Below are 18,223 nucleotides of genomic sequence, written 5' to 3'. Positions count from 1 at the left end.
AGGGATTATGTTGGGATTAGGCAGGGATATTTGGGATCCTGTCAGGGATGGATCCTGTAAAGGAGGGGGATGGATTCTGTCGGGATAGGGATGGTTTCTGGCAGGGATGGATCCTGTAAAGGAGGGGGATGGATTCTGTCGGGATAGGGATGGTTTCTGGCAGGGATGGATACTGTGAAGGAGGGGGATGGATTCCGTCGGGATAGGGACGGGTCCTGTCAGGGGTATGGGTGGATCCCGTCAGGGATAAGGTTGGATCCTATCAGGGATGGATCCTGTGGGATCTGCTAAGGGAACCCCCGGGAGGATGGGAAAGTTCCCGCCTTTTTCCTCCTTTCCGGCGGGAGGGGGGCAGTTGGGGGTTGCCCCGGCCACGCCCCCTCCTCATGCCCTCTCCGATTGGTCAGTTCCCCCCCTTAATCTGCATAGCCCCGCCTCTCACCTAGCGCTGCCCCGCCTCTTCCTTATAAGGCACGGCTCCGCCCTCTTCCCCCTCTGCCGTCAAGCGCGGCGGTGTCGCGCCCGCGCGGGCTTTTCGGTGCCGGCATGGCGGAGCCGGAGCGACCGGAGGAACCGGAGCCGGTGTCGGCCGAGGCGGTGCTGAGGGAGCTGCGGTTGTTCGAGCTGTGCTGCCGGGACGAGGACGTCCCCGCCAGGCGTGAGGACACCGGGGGAGGGCGGCCGGGGAGGCGGGGGAGGTGTTGGAGCGGGCTCAGGGACCTTCCGGGGGTGTCAAGGGACGCGTTTGAGGGAGGTTTGGGTGGTTATGGGGTGACAGGGGAGGTGTTTGAGGGGGTAACGGAGGTTTAAAGGTGCCATGGAGGTGTTTGAGGGGGCAGTGGAGGTTTAAAGGTGCCATGGAGGTGTTTGAGGGGGCAATGGAGGTTTAAAGGTGCCATGGAGGTGTTTGAGGGGGTAACGGAGGTTTAAAGGTGCCATGGAGGTGTTTGAGGGGGTAACGGAGGTTTAAAGGTGCCATGGAGGTGTTTGAGGGGGTAACGGAGGTTTAAAGGTGCCATGGAGGTGTTTGAGGGGGTAACGGAGGTTTAAAGGTGCCGTGGAGGTGTTTGAGGGGGCAATGGAGGTTTAAAGGTGCCATGGAGGTGTTTGAGGGGGTAACGGAGGTTTAAAGGTGCCATGGAGGTGTTTGAGGGGGCAATGGAGGTTTAAAGGTGCCATGGAGGTGTTTGAGGGGGTAACGGAGGTTTAAAGGTGCCATGGAGGTGTTTGAGGGGGCAATGGAGGTTTAAAGGTGCCATGGAGGTGTTTGAGCGGGTTTAGGGGTGTTAGTGGAGGTGTTGGAGGCAGTTTGTGTGGTTCAGGGGTGGTATTTGAGGGGTTAAATGAGGTTTAGGGGTGTTGGAGGGTGCTCGGGTGCTTTAGGGGTGTTGGGGGATGGCTATAGGGGGGTGTTGAGTGGTTTGAGGGTCTCCTGGGAGGTGTTGGAAGGGGGTTTGAGTGGTTTGGAGGTGTTTAAAGGGGCTTTAGGGGTGTTGGGGGGGTTTGGGTGGTTCCGGCTGCACCCAAGACACCGTTACCCCTCCTCGCAGTGGTGGAGCTGTGCCTGACCCACGGCCTGGGCCCGGTGGCGTTGGCCAACGAGCTGTTGGCCTTCGTCACCAGCAAGGACCTCGGCACTGAGCTCTCCAGCGACAGCCTCGACGCCTTCGAGCACGAGGTGGGGGGGTCCCCGGTACCCCCATAACCACCAGGAGAAGGGGGGGGATGATGCTCACCCCTCTCCTCCTCTTCCTCCTCCAGGTCCTCATCAAGCGCAGCAGCAGAGCCCCCCGGAAGAGGGACAACCGCTACAGTGGCCTCCACGACGTCCACTCTCTCCAGGAGCTGTATCCCAATGGATTTGGGGGTGATTCCTATAAACAGGGCTTTAAGGTGTTCCCTGCTTTGTTGTTAAGGGGAGGAATTGACAGCTTTGGGGGGGTGTTGGTGGGTGTCCCCCCTAAACAAGAGCTTTGGGTGCTCCTTAACAACCCGGTAGCCTTGATGAGGAAGAGGAGGATGAGCTGCTGGATGCCTACACCACGCCATCCAAGGTGTGCACCAACACCTTCACCCCCAAATCTACCATTTTCTGCCTCAAAATCCAGCCCCTAAAATAACCTTTATGGCTCTTTTCCCCCTCAGAATTCCCAGAAACGCCCCAATTCCACCCCGGAGACGCCGCGGCCCAAGCGGAGCCTCTCCTCCCGCAGCCCCTACACCCTCTTCTCCCCCAGCAGCTTCTCCCCCAGGTAACCCCGGGACACCGGGACCGGCGGCGGGACCCGATGGGGGTTGTCACCATCGCTCCGCTTGTTGCCCCCACAGCGTCACCCCCTCCCAGAAGTACAGCGCGCGCGGCAGCCGCGGCGAGGTGGTGGCCTCATTCGGCTCCATCCAGGGGCCCTCCTGGAGCGGGCACGGCGGCCGCGGTTGTACCCTGGGGCTGTTTGGTTCTCCGGGCGAAAACTTGACCAAAGCCTACAAATTCATGTTCCAAAAAGCACTCGATGTCCGGGAAGGTGATGCCGTGAGCCTGGAATTGGGGTGGGATGTGGGGAGATGACACACACCCACCCCCCCCTCCCCAACAGTCACCACTGCGGTGTTGGGGTGTAGCCTACGCTTTGTCTCACCCCATAGTGTTGTTATGGAGGATCGAGGAGCTTGGCAATGCACTGAAGAGCCACCATCACCTCGAGGACTTCACCTCGGTGTCGCTTCCCGCACAGGTGATCCCATCGCCACCATTCCAAGGGCATCCACGTGGTGTTCTGGGGTGAAACCACCTGGTTTTGGGGGTGCTGTTGTGTCCCATAGGAACCGGTGACGGTGCTGGGCCAGATTGGGTGCGATGCCAACGGGAAGCTCAACGCCAAGTCCGTGGTGCTGGAGGGCGACCGGGAGCACTCCTCCGGTGGCCAAATCCCCTTGGATCTATCGGAATTGAGGGAATATTCCCTCTTCCCAGGCCAGGTGTGCTTTTGGAGGGCCAGGACCCCCCCCCAAGCCTTCCTCACCCCACTCCTCCTCACCCCTGGTTGCTCCCTTGCCCATAGGTGGTGGCGCTGGAGGGGACCAACAGCACCGGGAGGAGGATGGTGGTGTCCAAGCTCTACGAGGTGACAGCAGCATCCCCCCAGTGGGGCTGGTTTTGGGGTGAAAAAAGGGGATTTTGAGGCAATTGATGGTTTCTCCACAGGGGGTGCCTCTTCCCTTCCACACCCCGCCAGAGCCAGCCTCAGGTGAACCCAAATCCCCCTTTTTGCCCTCCCAAAATGCTCTTCCCCCCCCCCCCAAACCCCTCTTTTTCACCCCAAATTATCCCTTTTTCTCCCCTCAAGCCCCATTCCTGTCTTTCAACCCCCCTTTTGTGTCCCTTAAGCCTCCTTTTTGTCACCCACCCCCCTTTTTGTCACCCACCCCCCTTTTTGTCCCTCCAGACCCTGATTTTTACCCCCAAACCCCCCATTTTGTCCCCTTCCAGCCCCTTTCTCTCTTTCAAACCCCCTTTTCTCTCCTCTAAACCTCTATTTTGCCCCCCGTTCCCTGTTTTTTACCCCCCACAGACGCTAAAACACCCTTTTTGCCCCTCAAACACTCCTTTTTGCCCCCTTCTATTTTATCCCTCACTTCCTTTTTTTACCCCCCAGGCCCCCAAACACCCCTTTTCGTCCCCAAAACACCCCTTTTCCTCCCCAAAACACCCCTTTTCCTCCCCAAAACACCCCTTTTTGTCCCCCAAACACCCTTTTCCATCTCAAACACCCCTTTTTGCCCCTTAACCCCCTTTTCTCACCCCTTAAACTGCCTCTGGTGCCTCAGAACCCCCTGTTTCCCCCCCCCCCCCAGAGCAGCGGATGGTGCTGGTGGCCTGTGGTCCCTACACCCCATCTGACAGCATCGGCTACGACCCGCTCAGCGACCTCGTCACCGTCATCACCCGCGACCGCCCCGATGTCTGCATCCTGGTGAGGCCCCACCGGGTCCTGGTGTCGGTAACGCGGTACCCGAGCATCAAAGCCTCCACAAGCAGCCATGAAGGGAAGAGGTGCCTTTGGTGTGACCCCACAACACCCGTTTTCACCCTAAAGTGGCCAAATCACGTGGTTGTCACCCTAAAGTGACCAAAAACCCCAGGGTTGTCACCCTAAAGTGACCAAGAACCCCGTTTTTCACCCTGAAGTGACCAAAACCCCCCAGTTTTCACCGTAAAGTGACCAAACCACCAGGTTGTCGCCCTAAAGTGACCAAAAACCCCAGACTTTCCCTCTAAAGTGAGCAAACTACCCCCATTTTCACTCTAAAGTGACCAAAACCCCTGATTTTCACCCTGAAGTGACCAAACCTCTCCAGTTTTCACCCTAAAGTGACCAAAAGCCCCCAGGTTTCACCCTAAAGTGACCAAAACTCCCTGTTTTTCACCCTAAAGTGACCAAAAGCCCCCATTTCTCACCCTAAAGTGACCAAAACCCCCTGTTTTTCACCCTAAAGTGACCAAAAGCCCCCATTTCTCACCCTAAAGTGACCAAAACCCCCTGTTTTTCAACCTAAAGTGACCAAAAGCCCCCATTTCTCACCCTAAAGTGACCAAAACTCCCTGTTTTTCACCCTAAAGTGACCAAAAGCCCCCATTTCTCACCCTAAAGTGACCAAAACCCCCTGTTTTTCACCCTAAAGTGACCAAAAGCCCCCATTTCTCACCCTAAAGTGACCAAAACCCCCTGTTTTTCAACCTAAAGTGATCCAAGCCCCCCAGTTTTCACCCTGAAGTGACCAAACCAATCCCATTTCTCACCCAAAGTGCCCCCAAATCCCCTTTTTTTTCACCCTAAAGTAACCAAACCCCCTGGTTTATCACCCTACATGACCAAGAAAACCTGGTTTTCACCCTAAAATGACCAACCCTCCTGTTAAGAGCAAATTTGGCTCTTTGGGCAGCCCCTGATCCAAGGCTTGAGTTCCTGCTTGGGAAACCCCTGTTTCTTTCATCCATCTTCCCACCCAGACTCCATTTTCCCTGAATCCTTTGGGATTATAGGATAAAACGGGAGTTCCAGTAACAAACCCCACCTTTGGGTCCCCACGTGTTGGGGTTTTCCTCATTTTCACTGTTTCTTTCCAGTTTGGGCCATTCCTGGATGCCAAACACGAGCAAGTGGAGGTGAGGGAGGATTTGGGGTCCCATTGGCTTCACCTATGGGGGGGGGATCCCGCAGGTACACCCCAAAAGACAACGGAATTGGGCAAATCCCATTGTTTTCCCCCCACCTCCCAGAGCTGCCAGCTCCTGGGGTCCTTCTCTGACGTCTTCAAGCTCTGCCTGAAGACAATCATCGAAGGGACGAGAAGGTAGGGATATTCCTGTGGGATACGGGGCAAATCCAAGGGGAAAAGAGCTGGGAATGCTTGGGGACAGCGTTGTCCCTGCTGTTGGGGGGGACAGCATGGATGAGGAGCAAGGAGGCAACAGCACGGCCTGATGCCGGGTGACACATGCTGAGGGGTGGGGGACCCCCCAAAACATCTCGTGTCACCCCCCCAGAACACCCCCAAATGTCCCATCCTGCTCCAGAATACCTCAGGTCATCCCCAAACCCACCTCCCTATGCCCCAAACCACCTCCTGTCACCCCAAAACACCCAAACCCACCTCCTTATGCCCCAAACCACCCCGGGTCACCCCAAAACACCCAAACCCACCTCCTTATGCCCCAAATCACCCCAAAACACCCAAACCCACCTCCTTATGCCCCAAACCACCCCGGGTCACCCCAAAACACCCAAACCCACCTCCTTATGCCCCAAACCACCTCCGGTCACCCCAAAACACCCAAACCCACCTCCTTATGCCCCAAACCACCTCCTGTCACCCCAAAACACCCAAACCCACCTCCTTATGCCCCAAACCACCTCCTGTCACCCCAAAACACCCAAACCCACCTCCTTATGCCCCAAACCACCCCGGGTCACCCCAAAACACCCAAACCCACCTCCTTATGCCCCAAACCACCTCCGGTCACCCCAAAACACCCAAACCCACCTCCTTATGCCCCAAACCACCTCCTGTCACCCCAAAACACCCAAACCCACCTCCTTATGCCCCAAACCACCTCCTGTCACCCCAAAACACCCAAACCCACCTCCTTATGCCCCAAACCACCTCGGGTCACCCCAAAACACCCAAACCCACCTCCTTATGCCCCAAATCACCCCAAAACACCCAAACCCACCTCCTTATGCCCCAAACCACCTCCTGTCACCCCAAAACACCCAAACCCACCTCCTTATGCCCCAAACCACCTCCTGTCACCCCAAAACACCCAAACCCACCTCCTTATGCCCCAAACCACCTCCTGTCACCCCAAAACACCCAAACCCACCTCCTTATGCCCCAAACCACCTCCGGTCACCCCAAAACACCCAAACCCACCTCCTTATGCCCCAAACCACCTCGGGTCACCCCAAAACACCCAAACCCACCTCCTTATGCCCCAAACCACCTCCTGTCACCCCAAAACACCCAAACCCACCTCCTTATGCCCCAAACCACCTCCTGTCACCCCAAAACACCCAAACCCACCTCCTTATGCCCCAAACCACCTCCGGTCACCCCAAAACACCCAAACCCACCTCCTTATGCCCCAAACCACCTCCTGTCACCCCAAAACACCCAAACCCACCTCCTTATGCCCCAAACCACCTCCGGTCACCCCAGAACACCCAAACCCACCTCCTTATGCCCCAAACCACCTCCGGTCACCCCAAAACACCCAAACCCACCTCCTTATGCCCCAAACCACCCCGGGTCACCCCAAAACACCCAAACCCACCTCCTTATGCCCCAAACCACCTCCGGTCACCCCAAAACACCCAAACCCACCTCCTTATGCCCCAAACCACCCCGGGTCACCCCAAAACACCCAAACCCACCTCCTTATGCCCCAAATCACCCCAAAACACCCAAACCCACCTCCTTATGCCCCAAACCACCTCCTGTCACCCCAAAACACCCAAACCCACCTCCTTATGCCCCAAACCACCTCGGGTCACCCCAAAACACCCAAACCCACCTCCTTATGCCCCAAACCACCCCGGGTCACCCCAAAACACCCAAACCCACCTCCTTATGCCCCAAATCACCCCAAAACACCCAAACCCACCTCCTTATGCCCCAAACCACCTCCTGTCACCCCAAAACACCCAAACCCACCTCCTTATGCCCCAAACCACCTCCTGTCACCCCAAAACACCCAAACCCACCTCCTTATGCCCCAAACCACCTCCTGTCACCCCAAAACACCCAAACCCACCTCCTTATGCCCCAAATCACCCCAAAACACCCAAACCCACCTCCTTATGCCCCAAACCACCTCGGGTCACCCCAAAACACCCAAACCCACCTCCTTATGCCCCAAACCACCTCCTGTCACCCCAAAACACCCAAACCCACCTCCTTATGCCCCAAACCACCTCCGGTCACCCCAAAACACCCAAACCCACCTCCTTATGCCCCAAACCACCCCGGGTCACCCCAAAACACCCAAACCCACCTCCTTATGCCCCAAACCACCTCCTGTCACCCCAAAACACCCAAACCCACCTCCTTATGCCCCAAACCACCCCGGGTCACCCCAAAACACCCAAACCCACCTCCTTATGCCCCAAACCACCTCCGGTCGCCCCAAAACACCCAAACCCACCTCCTTATGCCCCAAACCACCTCGGGTCACCCCAAAACACCCAAACCCACCTCCTTATGCCCCAAACCACCTCCTGTCACCCCAAAACACCCAAACCCACCTCCTTATGCCCCAAACCACCTCGGGTCACCCCAAAACACCCAAACCCACCTCCTTATGCCCCAAACCACCTCCGGTCACCCCAAAACACCCAAACCCACCTCCTTATGCCCCAAACCACCCCGGGTCACCCCAAAACACCCAAACCCACCTCCTTATGCCCCAAATCACCCCAAAACACCCAAACCCACCTCCTTATGCCCCAAACCACCTCCTGTCACCCCAAAACACCCAAACCCACCTCCTTATGCCCCAAACCACCTCGGGTCACCCCAAAACACCCAAACCCACCTCCTTATGCCCCAAACCACCCCGGGTCACCCCAAAACACCCAAACCCACCTCCTTATGCCCCAAACCACCTCTTTGTGTCCCCAACCCCTCTTCACGCGGGGACGCAACACCCCTCCCTCTGCACCTGAGCGTCTTTTGGGGGGATTTCAGCCCCTTTCGGCTCTTCTGCACCGCTGGAACCCCCCTGCAGGGGCTGGGGCTGAGGCTGAGGCTGTTTCTGTGCCTGTTCTTATCCCTGGGTTTCCGACAGCGCCGGCTCCCAGCTCGTGTTCGTGCCCTCGGCACGCGACGTCCACCACGACTGCGTCTACCCACAGCCCCCATTCCACCACCCGGAGCTGCCCAAGGAGGACAAGCAGGTACCACCCCCCCTGCTCCCCCCATTCCCATGCTGCTTATCCCAAAAACCCCGGTGGTTTTCCATCAAATCCTTCCAATCCTGCTGGGCTTTGGGGTGAAATCCCTCTTTTCCTTTGAGGTTCTCGCTCTTGGTTCCCACCCGGCAGTGATTTCTTGCCCCCCGGAATATTCCCTTTGGGAGCAAACTCCTGATGTCCTGGGGGAGAAGGGATTTGGGAGCGGAAACCTGGCAAATAGGGAATGGAACTGCAGGAAACCTGCCTCCCCCAGCCCGTTTTGGGTTAAAATTCCTTGATTTAACTCGTTTTAGGCCAAGGGAACAGCTTTTATTGCTCCTGGGAATCCAGCCACGCTGCTGGGGGGGGGTTGGGGGATATTTTGGGTGTTTAAGGGGGTTTCGAGGTAAATTTGGGGTGGTTTAGGACTGATTTAAGGATGTTTAAGGAGGACTTGTGTGGGATGGCAGCGTTTTAGGGCAGGTTTGGGGTAGTTTGGGATGCATTTGGAGCGGTTTGGGATTGGTTCAAGGAAAGCTCAGACTGTGGTGGGTTTGAGGGCAGATTTGGGGCGTTTTAGGATGGGGTTTGGGGTGTTTAAAGGAAGCTCCCCGTGATTGTGATGTTTTAGGTCAGGGTCGAGGCGTTTTAAGACTATTTTAGGGGTGTCGAAGGGAAACTCGCAGTGATTACAGCATTTAAAGGCAGGTTTGGGGCAATTTAGGCTGGGTTTGGGGTGGTTTAGGGCAGGTTTGAGTGGTTTAGGACCGTTTCAGGGCAGGTTTGGGTGGTTTAGGACTGATTGAGGGTAGGTTAGGGCAGGTTTGAGTGTTTAAGGACTGGTTTAGGGCAGGTTTGGTGGTTTAGGACTGGTTCAGGGTGGTTTACAGCAGGTTTGAGTGGTTTAGGACATGGTTTAGGGCTGGTTTGGGTTGTTTAGGACTGGTTTAGGGCTGGTTTGGGTGGTTTAGGGCTGGTTTAGGACTGGTTTAGGGCTGGTTTGGGTGGTTTAGGGCTGGTTTAGGACTGGTTTAGGGCTGGTTTGGGTTGTTTAGGACTGGTTTAGGGCTGGTTTGGGTGGTTTAGGACTGGTTTAGGGCTGGTTTGGGTTGTTCAGGACTGGTTTAGGGCTGGTTTGGGTTGTTCAGGACTGGTTTAGGCCTGGTTTGGGTGGTTTAGGGCTGGTTTAGGTCTGGTTTGGGTTGTTTAGGACTGGTTTAGGGCTGGTTTGGGTTGTTTAGGACTGGTTTAGGGCTGGTTTGGGTTGTTTAGGACTGGTTTAGGGCTGGTTTGGGTTGTTTAGGACTGGTTTAGGGCTGGTTTGGGTTGTTTAGGACTGGTTTAGGGCTGGTTTGGGTTGTTTAGGGCTGGTTTAGGGCTGGTTTGGGTTGTTTAGGGCTGGTTTAGGACTGGTTTAGGGCTGGTTTGGGTTGTTTAGGACTGGTTTAGGGCTGGTTTGGGTTGTTTAGGGCTGGTTTAGGACTGGTTTAGGGCTGGTTTGGGTTGTTTAGGATTGGTTTAGGGCTGGTTTGGGTGGTTTAGGATTGGTTTAGGTCTGGTTTGGGTGGGTTCAGCCACAGCCCACCCCTCTCTCCACAGCGCGTGCACTTCGTATCGGACCCCTGCACCTTGGAGGTGGACGGCGTCGTGCTGGGCCTCACCTCCACCGACCTGCTCTTCCACATGGGAGCCGAGGAGATCAGCAGGTGGGTGCCGGCCGGAAGCCGGGATTTGGGAATCTCCTGCTGGTGGATGGATCCAGCCCCAGATCCGCAGGATCCGGATGTGTTCCCGCTCGGTGATGCAGAGGCAGAGCCCAGTGCCCGGCACAGCAGCTCCTGGCTGTAAATGGCCTCATGTCTCATTACTCACAGCCTGTTCTTTGGCCTTTCCCACCCTTTCCTTAATGGTTTTACAGCTCCTCCGGGATCTCGGACCGGTTCACGCGGATCCTGAAGCACATCCTGACGCAGAGAAGGTGAGGCCTTGCCACAACCACTCAGACCCCTAAAAGGGCTTTTTTTGGGGCCAAACGAGGGATCTCCTATGTCATTCCCACCATCTTCCCCTCAGAAGTCTCTTTTTGACCCTAAACCATTACTTTTGGGGGGTTTGTTCCCCATTAAGAACCGGATTCCGAAGGGTTTACCCTAAATCCTCCGGCATAGTGTATGTCAGCCGGCCCCAGCGGCCCTTAGGGACAGCCGAAAGAACCACAAACAGCTCTTCCACCCCAAACTCACCCATCGGTGTGTGCCAGGCCTGTTGCTACAGGCGGAGGTGGTTGTTCCTGACTGTGGTAACCTCTTCCCCCCCGCCTCCATCGGTAGTTACTACCCATTGTACCCCCCCTCGGAGGAGCTGAACATTGACTACGAGAGTTTCTACAGCTACGCGTCGTTACCGGTCACCCCGGACGTCCTCGTCACCCCCTCGGAGCTGCGGTACTTCGTTAAGGTCAGGCGGAGCACAAACACCCGCTCAAGTACCCCCCAAACCCAACAGGCTTGGGCAAAACCCGGGTGACAGCCGGAACAAAGCACGGTGCTGACTGTAACTGATGGATCACAGTTCTCAGCTGTACCTGGTGGCTGTTGCATCCAGATCAGCTGTAACCAGTAGGTCACAGCCCTCAGCATCTGGATGGGCTGTAGATGGGAGGTCCTTGCTGTCAGCACCCAATCGGCTGTAACTGGGTTGCTGCTGGCATCTGGATGGGCTGTAGCTGGTAGGTCACAGCCCTCGGCACCCAGGTCGACTGTAGCCAATGGGTTGTGGGCATCAGCACCCCGTCAGCTGTAACCAGGTGGCTGTTGGCATCCGGACGGGCTGTAGCTGGGTGGCTGTCAGCATCCAGGTCTACTGTAGCCAACGGGTTGTGGCCATCAGCACCTGGATTGGCTGTAGCCGGATGGTTGTTGCCATTGGATCAGCTGTCGTTACAGCCCTCCGCACCCAGCTCTGGTATTCCCACAGGAAGTGCTGGGCTGTGTCTGCATCAACCCCGGGCGGCTGACGAAGGGGACGGTCGGGGGTACCTACGGCTGCCTGTACCTGCAGCGGGACAACACCGGGGGCAAGCGCAAGAGCCCCTGTGTCGCCGCTCAGGTTGTGAAGATCTGAGTGACCAGGATGGAGCTCTTTAATCCGACCGCCTACAACCCGACTGCTACACCGGGACTGGTCAAACACCTGGAACCGTGCTCAACAACACCCCAACCGCTCCCATTGTGCGGAGCCCACCCTCCTCCCGCAACACCCGGACACAGCCGGGGCTCTGCTTCGCCTGTTCATCCCTGAGGGATCGATGAACCCTCAGCACAGCGGCTGTTGGTGGCCTGTGGGGCTGTTCATGGGCTGGTTACGTTGTCCCACTCCTTAGGCTGACAAAGAGGGATGCTCCAGCTGGCCTTCCCCATGGAAAAGGGGAATCCTGGCATGGAAAAGAGGCTGGAATCTTCAGCTGTCCTGGATTCATCCCCTGGGTGATGTTGTTTGTGCCGCGCTTCCTCATTATGGGATATGGGGTTTAATCAGTTGGAAAGCAATTCTCTGGCGCCAGGGAATGACATCGGGAACATCCCGGCGTGGGGTTGGGCTTGAAGCAGTTTTCCTTCCTTTTCCCCTCCAATTCCTGATGAGGAAGCTGAAAGTGAATTCAAATCCCCTGAGTGTTCTCCCGACATTCCTTAAGCTCCAATCCCAGGGTGGGAAAAGGCTTTTTTGGCTGGAATAAAGCTGAATCCAATGGGATGAAGGAGGATGTTTTGTAACTCTCTCTGCCGCGGGGTGATTCCGGGCGTCGGGAAGCTGGAAAACAGCCTCATCAGGTGTCTCCATTTCCCACGTGATCACCCTCATTCCAGGCTTCATTCCAGGCTCCCTCTGGAAGTGCCCTCTCAATCTTCCAATCCCGTCAGGGTGGATTTAAGGGGGGAAAAAGAGGGAAAATGGGATCCGGGGAGGGGGATTCCCACACGGTTTCACTGCAGAACTCTGGGATGTGCCAGAAAATCCCTGTTTTCTCCCCACATCCCAGTGCGGAGCCAATGGGATCGTCACCATTCCCTCAATGCTCACAATTCCGAGATTTTTCCCATTTTGGTGCTTTTCACCCCAAATTCCACGCTGATTTTTCCCAACGTGGCTGAAGGGCTGCTTTATTCCCAGGTTTTAGCTCATTTTCCAGCTTTTTTGCCCCCTAATTCCTATCCCTGCCTCAGTTTCCCTCATAAACCCACCGCAGCAGCACCGGGAATTCCAATCCAACCTCATCGGGAGCGACGCAGCCGGAATCCTGTTTCCCTCTTAATTAAATGATCCTTGAGGACCAGGCTCATTTGGGATTTAAATGAGCGTCAGCTCCAGCATTCCCAGTTGGCCATTTGATGGGGGGGGGGGGGGCGGAGAGCTGCTCTGCTCCATGGGGAATCCCCCTCGGGAGCCAGCAGGGATTTTCCCCCCTTTCTCTCTCTTTCCCTAGGGATCTTGGCTGCATCCAAGCGCTTCCTCGCTGCGACTTCCCGGAGCTGGGAAACGGGGGCATAACAGGGAAACCCCCCCCCCCCCGGCTCCTCATCCCGGGTGAGAAGCCAACGGCGGCATTCCATGTTTTGGGAAGGAGAAGGGAGCAGGAAGGAAAAGCGGAGGCCCCGGGGTGGGGCGTTGGGGCTGCGCCGGCGCCGGGAGCATCGCAGCGGGAACGGGAACGGCTCCGGCTCCGCAGGAAGAAGCCGGGAGGCTCCGGGGGTGTTTTCCGGTGAGATCCCAAGCACCGTTCCCTATGGAATGTGGGGCTGGGGAAGGAGACAGCGCAACAGGGGGGAGCGGGGGGGTTTGGTCCCTTCCCAGCTTCCAAATCCGGGCCCTGCGTTGGGATGCTGAGGATGGGGGGGGGGGTTGGTTCTTTTCCATGATTCGGGATGCGTTTGTGTCGCTGTCGCATCCCGTATCCCAGTTCAAAAGGGGGGGTGTTCCCTCCTTTTCCCATTGGAACATCCCGGATTCCCCCTCCCTGCAGCCAGCAGCTGCTCCCGGATCAGATGGATCCTCAGAACAGGATCCCCAGAATAACCAGGGCCGGATCCTGCTCCGGGCTTTTTCCAGGGGAGGCTTTTCCCTGGATTCATGGATGACGATCGTTTAAACCCAGGGCTCACGTTGCTGCTGGGGCTCCGACCCTAGTGCAAGCAAAGAGAAGCGACCTGCGCCCTGATCCCACCCGGAATTCCGGCACCGCCTTCCCTTCCCGGGAATTCCCGGCGCTCCCCCTCCAGCGGGTGGGGCTCGGAGCTGCTTTCCCGGGATTTAAGTCGTTTTCCCGGGATTGAAGTCGGGTTTGGGTGCATTTTCCCACCTTCCATTGGTCACCGCAGGGGGGAAACTGAGGCACGGGAAGGGTTCGGCCGCGTTTTCCAGCCGTGTCCCGGCATTTCCTCATCCCAGGCTTTTCCCTATTGGCAAAGATCCCGGATCTTGGTGTCTTCCTGAGCCTGGAGGACCCAATCCCGACCGCGGCACCGGCTCGCCCCTCATCCCGATCCGGTGCCGGCTGCTCCAGGTAGGACAGGGACAGCCCCGGGATCCCACCGGGATTCCCTGGGCTTGAAACCGATCCCAGCTTTTATGGTAACTGGGATGATGCCGGATCAGGCCCCTCTGCACCTGCATCCGCAAAAGGCTTTTCCCAGTGCTCCAGGATATCCATCATCCACATCCCAACAGGGCCCTTTTCCACACCCCACCTCGCCCAGCCCATGGGAAAGGGGGGGTGTTTTTGCTTCCCATGGGAATATCCCTTTTTCCAGGGGAATACAAGAGCGAAGCCTCTTCCCAGGCGCAAATTTCCCTCAAGAAGGCCCAAAAAGGAGGAAAACCGGCAGGAATTGGGTTTGCTTCCCACTTGGTTTTCCCAGAGTGAGGCAGAAATGGCTGGAATGGAGTGGGAAGGAAATAAACTTCCATATTCCAGAGCTGAAATTATTGGAATTGGGTGAAAAAAAACCCTGGATTTCCCCATAGGGAAGCCCGAATAGCAGGAAATGGGGGGAAAACCTGGAATTTGGTTGGGAAGCAGAGCTTAGAAGGCCAAAAATTGCTGGAAAAGGACTCAAATGGCACCTGCTGGCGCTGGAAGTGATGGAAATGGTGGAAAAGGATGGAATTTTACTCCATAAGGAAGGAAAAAAAGGCAGATGGGGGCTGGGGGTGGATATCCCATTGGAGCGCTGCGGGATCCGGCGCTTTGAGCCCATTTCTTCCTGTGGAGAAGCCGAGCGTGGGGCATGGATGGAGTTGGAGTCCTGGGCTTTGCTCCGGAAGCGCTTCCCACTTCTCATCCCGTGCGAAAACGTCATTCCCACTTTCCTCTCTTCACCCCCCCCCCCCCCCCGTTTCTCGGGATGCAGTGAGGCTCCATGAAAAGCCAATGGGAGTCATCCCAGCCCATGGAGCTGGGACGCTGTGGGATAAAGCCTTAAATCCCTGGGGATGCATCCAGCGGGGCAGGAAGCAGCCGGAAACACCCATCCATGAGTTCTCCAGGGGTTTCTTGGGGCATTGCTCCTTTCCCATCCCGTTTTCCACCCGTGCGGCTGGGAAGTGGGAACGCTCCCGCGGGCCCAGTGCATCTCCTTGGTTGTCAGCACTGGGAAATGCTGGGAAAAGGGATTTTCTGGTCCAAGCCGGGTTATTCCCAATGCCTTTGGGGCCTGCTGGAGGCAAGCGGCCTTTCCCGAGGTGTTTCCTGTGGGACGAGGGACACTTCCCGCATTCCCAGCCATTCCCAGCGCCCTCCCAGCCCAGTGGGGCTCTGGTCGCTCAGCTGGAGCCCAGACTGGGAAGAGGAGGAAGAAACCGGGATGAGGGAGAGCGGCTGCAGGTCACTGCCAAGGGAATGTGGTGCCGGTGGTTGCTTCCCAATGCCCATCCCCATCGGCATCACCCCAGATCCTGGAGACCTGCACCACTTCCAAGGGACTTCTTCCTACAAATCCACTCGGTTTGGGGGCGTTCCTGAGGGATTTGGGTGCTTTCCCCCAGCTTTCCATGCTTCCCCCCCTTTGGGGCGCCTGTAGCCACGCGCCCGGCAGCATTCCCAATCCCGATGCCCAAGATCTCCCCCATCATCTTCCCCACCCTGCCCCAGCTCCCGGTGTCTTCCCGGCGCCTGGATTTCACGCCGGCAGCATCACCGCGCCGCCGGCCTTAATCCGTCCGGGATTAACGCCGCTGGATTCCGCCGCGTCAGCGCTTCATTCCCGGCCGGAGCCGCCGGGAACGCGCTCCCGCTGCCGCTGTTCCGCCCTTGGAGCCCCATTCCCGATGCCGGTGCTTCTTTTGGAGCCCATCGGGGGATTTCCCACCTCTCCAGCTCCGTTCCCTCAACTCCGCTGGCATCCCACCGGGACGCGGGGAGGGCTCCGGCTGCAGCGTAGGTCTCTGCTGGGGATGGGAACGGGTTCCTCAGCGCCAAGAGGGAATTGGGGTTGGGAACAGGGAAGCAGGGGAGCAGCGCAGCCGGGATGATCCCGCTTCCGGGTGGTTGAAGGGGAACGCGGGGTTTTCCATCCCTTTGGGCCACTCGGAAGGACGGATTCCGGGGTGGAGGCTCGGGATGCTCTGGCAGCGCTTCCAGCAGCATTCCAAACAGCTTCCCCTTGGCTGCTGCTTCCCAAACATTCCAGAGCCGTTTCCATCCCTTTTCCTGCCTCACCAGCGTGGCTCCGAGTCGGACACGGGGTTGTTATCCAAAAAAAAACCCCCTTTATTCCCTCATTCCTCCCCGCAGCTGAAGAACGAGCCTGGACCTGAGCTGGGAATTGCCAAGAGTTGAGGGAATACGACTAAAACCAAGGGAAAAACTCCAGCTTCCTTCCCCCTCCCACCTCCATCCCCATGGATCCCTGCTGTAGCTCATTGCCGGCTGGGCTTGGACGCTGCGTGGCCAAGAGGAGGAGGAATCCAAGTGTCCGAACCTCCTCCAAGCTGAGGCTTGGAATTCCGCTTCCCACAGCCCTGTCCCCCATCAACCCAAACCCATTGGGATTTCCAGCTCGGGAGTGGGAACTGGAAGCCCGTTTCCCACTGGAGGCAATTCCTGGATTCCATTCCCAGGGTGATCTCCTTACTGCTAACCTTGGAGCTAGGGAACAGCTGGAACGCGCTTTCCCGGATGATCCCCATCCGAGGCGTTGGAACCCACTGAGTTTCCCTCCTCTTTCCCATTGTTTCTTGCAGGGAAGCCGCCGGCTCCGGAGCGGACACCGGGATAGCTCCGGAACGCACCGAGATGGCCACCAAGGCCCCCATCTACCTCAAGAGGGGCAGCAGGAAGGGGAAAAAGGAGAAGCTCCGGGATATCCTATCCTCGGACATGATCAGCCCCCCCTTGGGTGACTTCCGGCACACGATCCACATCGGCAGCGCCGGCCAAGGGGACACCTTTGGGGACATCTCCTTCCTCCAGGGCAAGCTCCATCTCCTGCCCCGTTCCCAACCCAGCTTCTCCTTCTCCAGGACCTGCACTGTGTCCGGGCACGAGGCACCGGGAAGCCCATCCCCGCTGCTGAAGAACGCCATCTCCTTGCCCGCCATCGGTGGACCTCAAGCCATCACGCTCCCGGCGGCGCCGGCGCCTCCCAAACCCCCGCGGCTCCACCTCGAGGACCTCGGGAAGAGGGATGAGGAAGAGGAGGAGGCGATGGGCACCCTCCCAGCCAATGGCTTCAGCCCCCAGGAGGAGGCCGGCGCCGCGGAGCCCTTCCTGTCGCACGCGGGATCCCTCCTCTCGCTCCACGTGGATTTGGGGCCGTCCATCCTGGAGGATGTGCTGCAGGTCATGGAGAAGCACCAAGCAGAGGGGGGACGTGGGTCTCCACCAGGCTCGGGCCCGCAGGAGAGCTTGACGTGAAGGCAACCACGGCGGGAGACGTTGGGCAATGGTTGATGGGGGGGGGGGGGGGTGTTCTTTGGGGGGAAGTTGGTTCCTCAACCGATCCCTATGGATTCTCCACCTCCGGAGCATGGACCCGGCGCCGTTGACACTCATTGAGGGGGGGGTTGTGCTTGAAGAGGGGCCGTGGTTGGAGCTGGGTCATGGTGAAGTCCAGCCGAGCCCCCAAGGCCTGGAGGTGGTGGTGGCACTCCTGGAGCATCACCCAAAGCCCAACGTTTCCGTGGCAAATGTGGCTTCGCCGGAAGGGAAAATCCCTCTGGGGATGGATCCTGGGGATAAAACCCATGGTTGGAGTTTTGGGGGTGGAATTGGAAGGCGAAAAGAAACCCAACCGAGGAGCGACCCCCGGGCCCCATTCCCGTGCTGGGGAGTGGGATCCATCCTCACCGGCGCCATTCATCCCCGGTGGATGGAGGCTTCGGAATTCCAAGCTCTGCTGCTTTTATGGGATAATCCGCATGGAACGGCTGTCATTGTGGCCATGGAGCAAGCGTGGCCTCATCTCCCGGGCTCCAGCACTGAACTCCCATCATTTTCCACTCTGGCTGGGAATTTTGCCTACGTTTCGGTGGCAACATCCCAAACCCTGGAATTCCACCCAAATTCCAACCTTCCATTAGGGCGGGTTTAGGCGCTGGGTTGAGCTTCAGCTTCACTTGAGGCTCTTCCAGCTCCGTTCTCACCCAGTCCAAGCTCCAATGGGAGATCCGGCACCATTCCCAAATCCCCTCTTTCCTCCCAGTTGGTTTCTCAACCAATTTGAAGAGAAAAAGCCCGGGATTGGATCATTTTGGGTGGGTTTCCGAGTGGTTTGTAG

At 57.4% G+C, this 18,223-nt stretch overlaps 2 protein-coding genes across 2 annotated transcripts; both read left to right on the top strand.

Annotated features, from left to right (window-relative positions):
• Window positions 1-307: 307 nt before the first annotated feature.
• Window positions 308-12,139, top strand: POLA2 (DNA polymerase alpha 2, accessory subunit; the record flags this gene model as incomplete). The annotated part of the gene is made up of 19 exons (XM_080635810.1): window positions 308-402; window positions 507-658; window positions 1,551-1,678; window positions 1,762-1,847; window positions 2,000-2,054; window positions 2,146-2,252; window positions 2,329-2,522; window positions 2,644-2,732; window positions 2,821-2,976; window positions 3,060-3,122; window positions 3,203-3,245; window positions 3,853-3,971; window positions 5,126-5,164; window positions 5,279-5,352; window positions 8,345-8,453; window positions 10,050-10,156; window positions 10,369-10,428; window positions 10,781-10,907; window positions 11,427-12,139. 19 exons carry the CDS (start codon window positions 308-310, stop codon window positions 11,571-11,573), a joined length of 1,950 nt encoding a protein of 649 aa, XP_080491936.1. The 3' UTR covers window positions 11,574-12,139.
• A 4,601-nt stretch (window positions 12,140-16,740) lies between these two features.
• CDC42EP2 (CDC42 effector protein 2) lies at window positions 16,741-17,361 on the top strand (the record flags this gene model as incomplete). The annotated part of the gene is made up of 1 exon (XM_080635809.1): window positions 16,741-17,361. The coding sequence occupies one exon, from the start codon at window positions 16,741-16,743 to the stop codon at window positions 17,359-17,361; it is 621 nt and encodes a 206-aa protein (XP_080491935.1).
• Between the last annotated feature and the right edge of the window lie 862 nt (window positions 17,362-18,223).

The sequence above is a fragment of the Psittacula echo genome (genome assembly GCF_963264785.1).
Source record: "Psittacula echo genome assembly, chromosome: 28".
Lineage (NCBI taxonomy): Eukaryota > Metazoa > Chordata > Aves > Psittaciformes > Psittacidae > Psittacula > Psittacula echo.
This window is presented reverse-complemented; position numbering and strand designations above follow the sequence as displayed.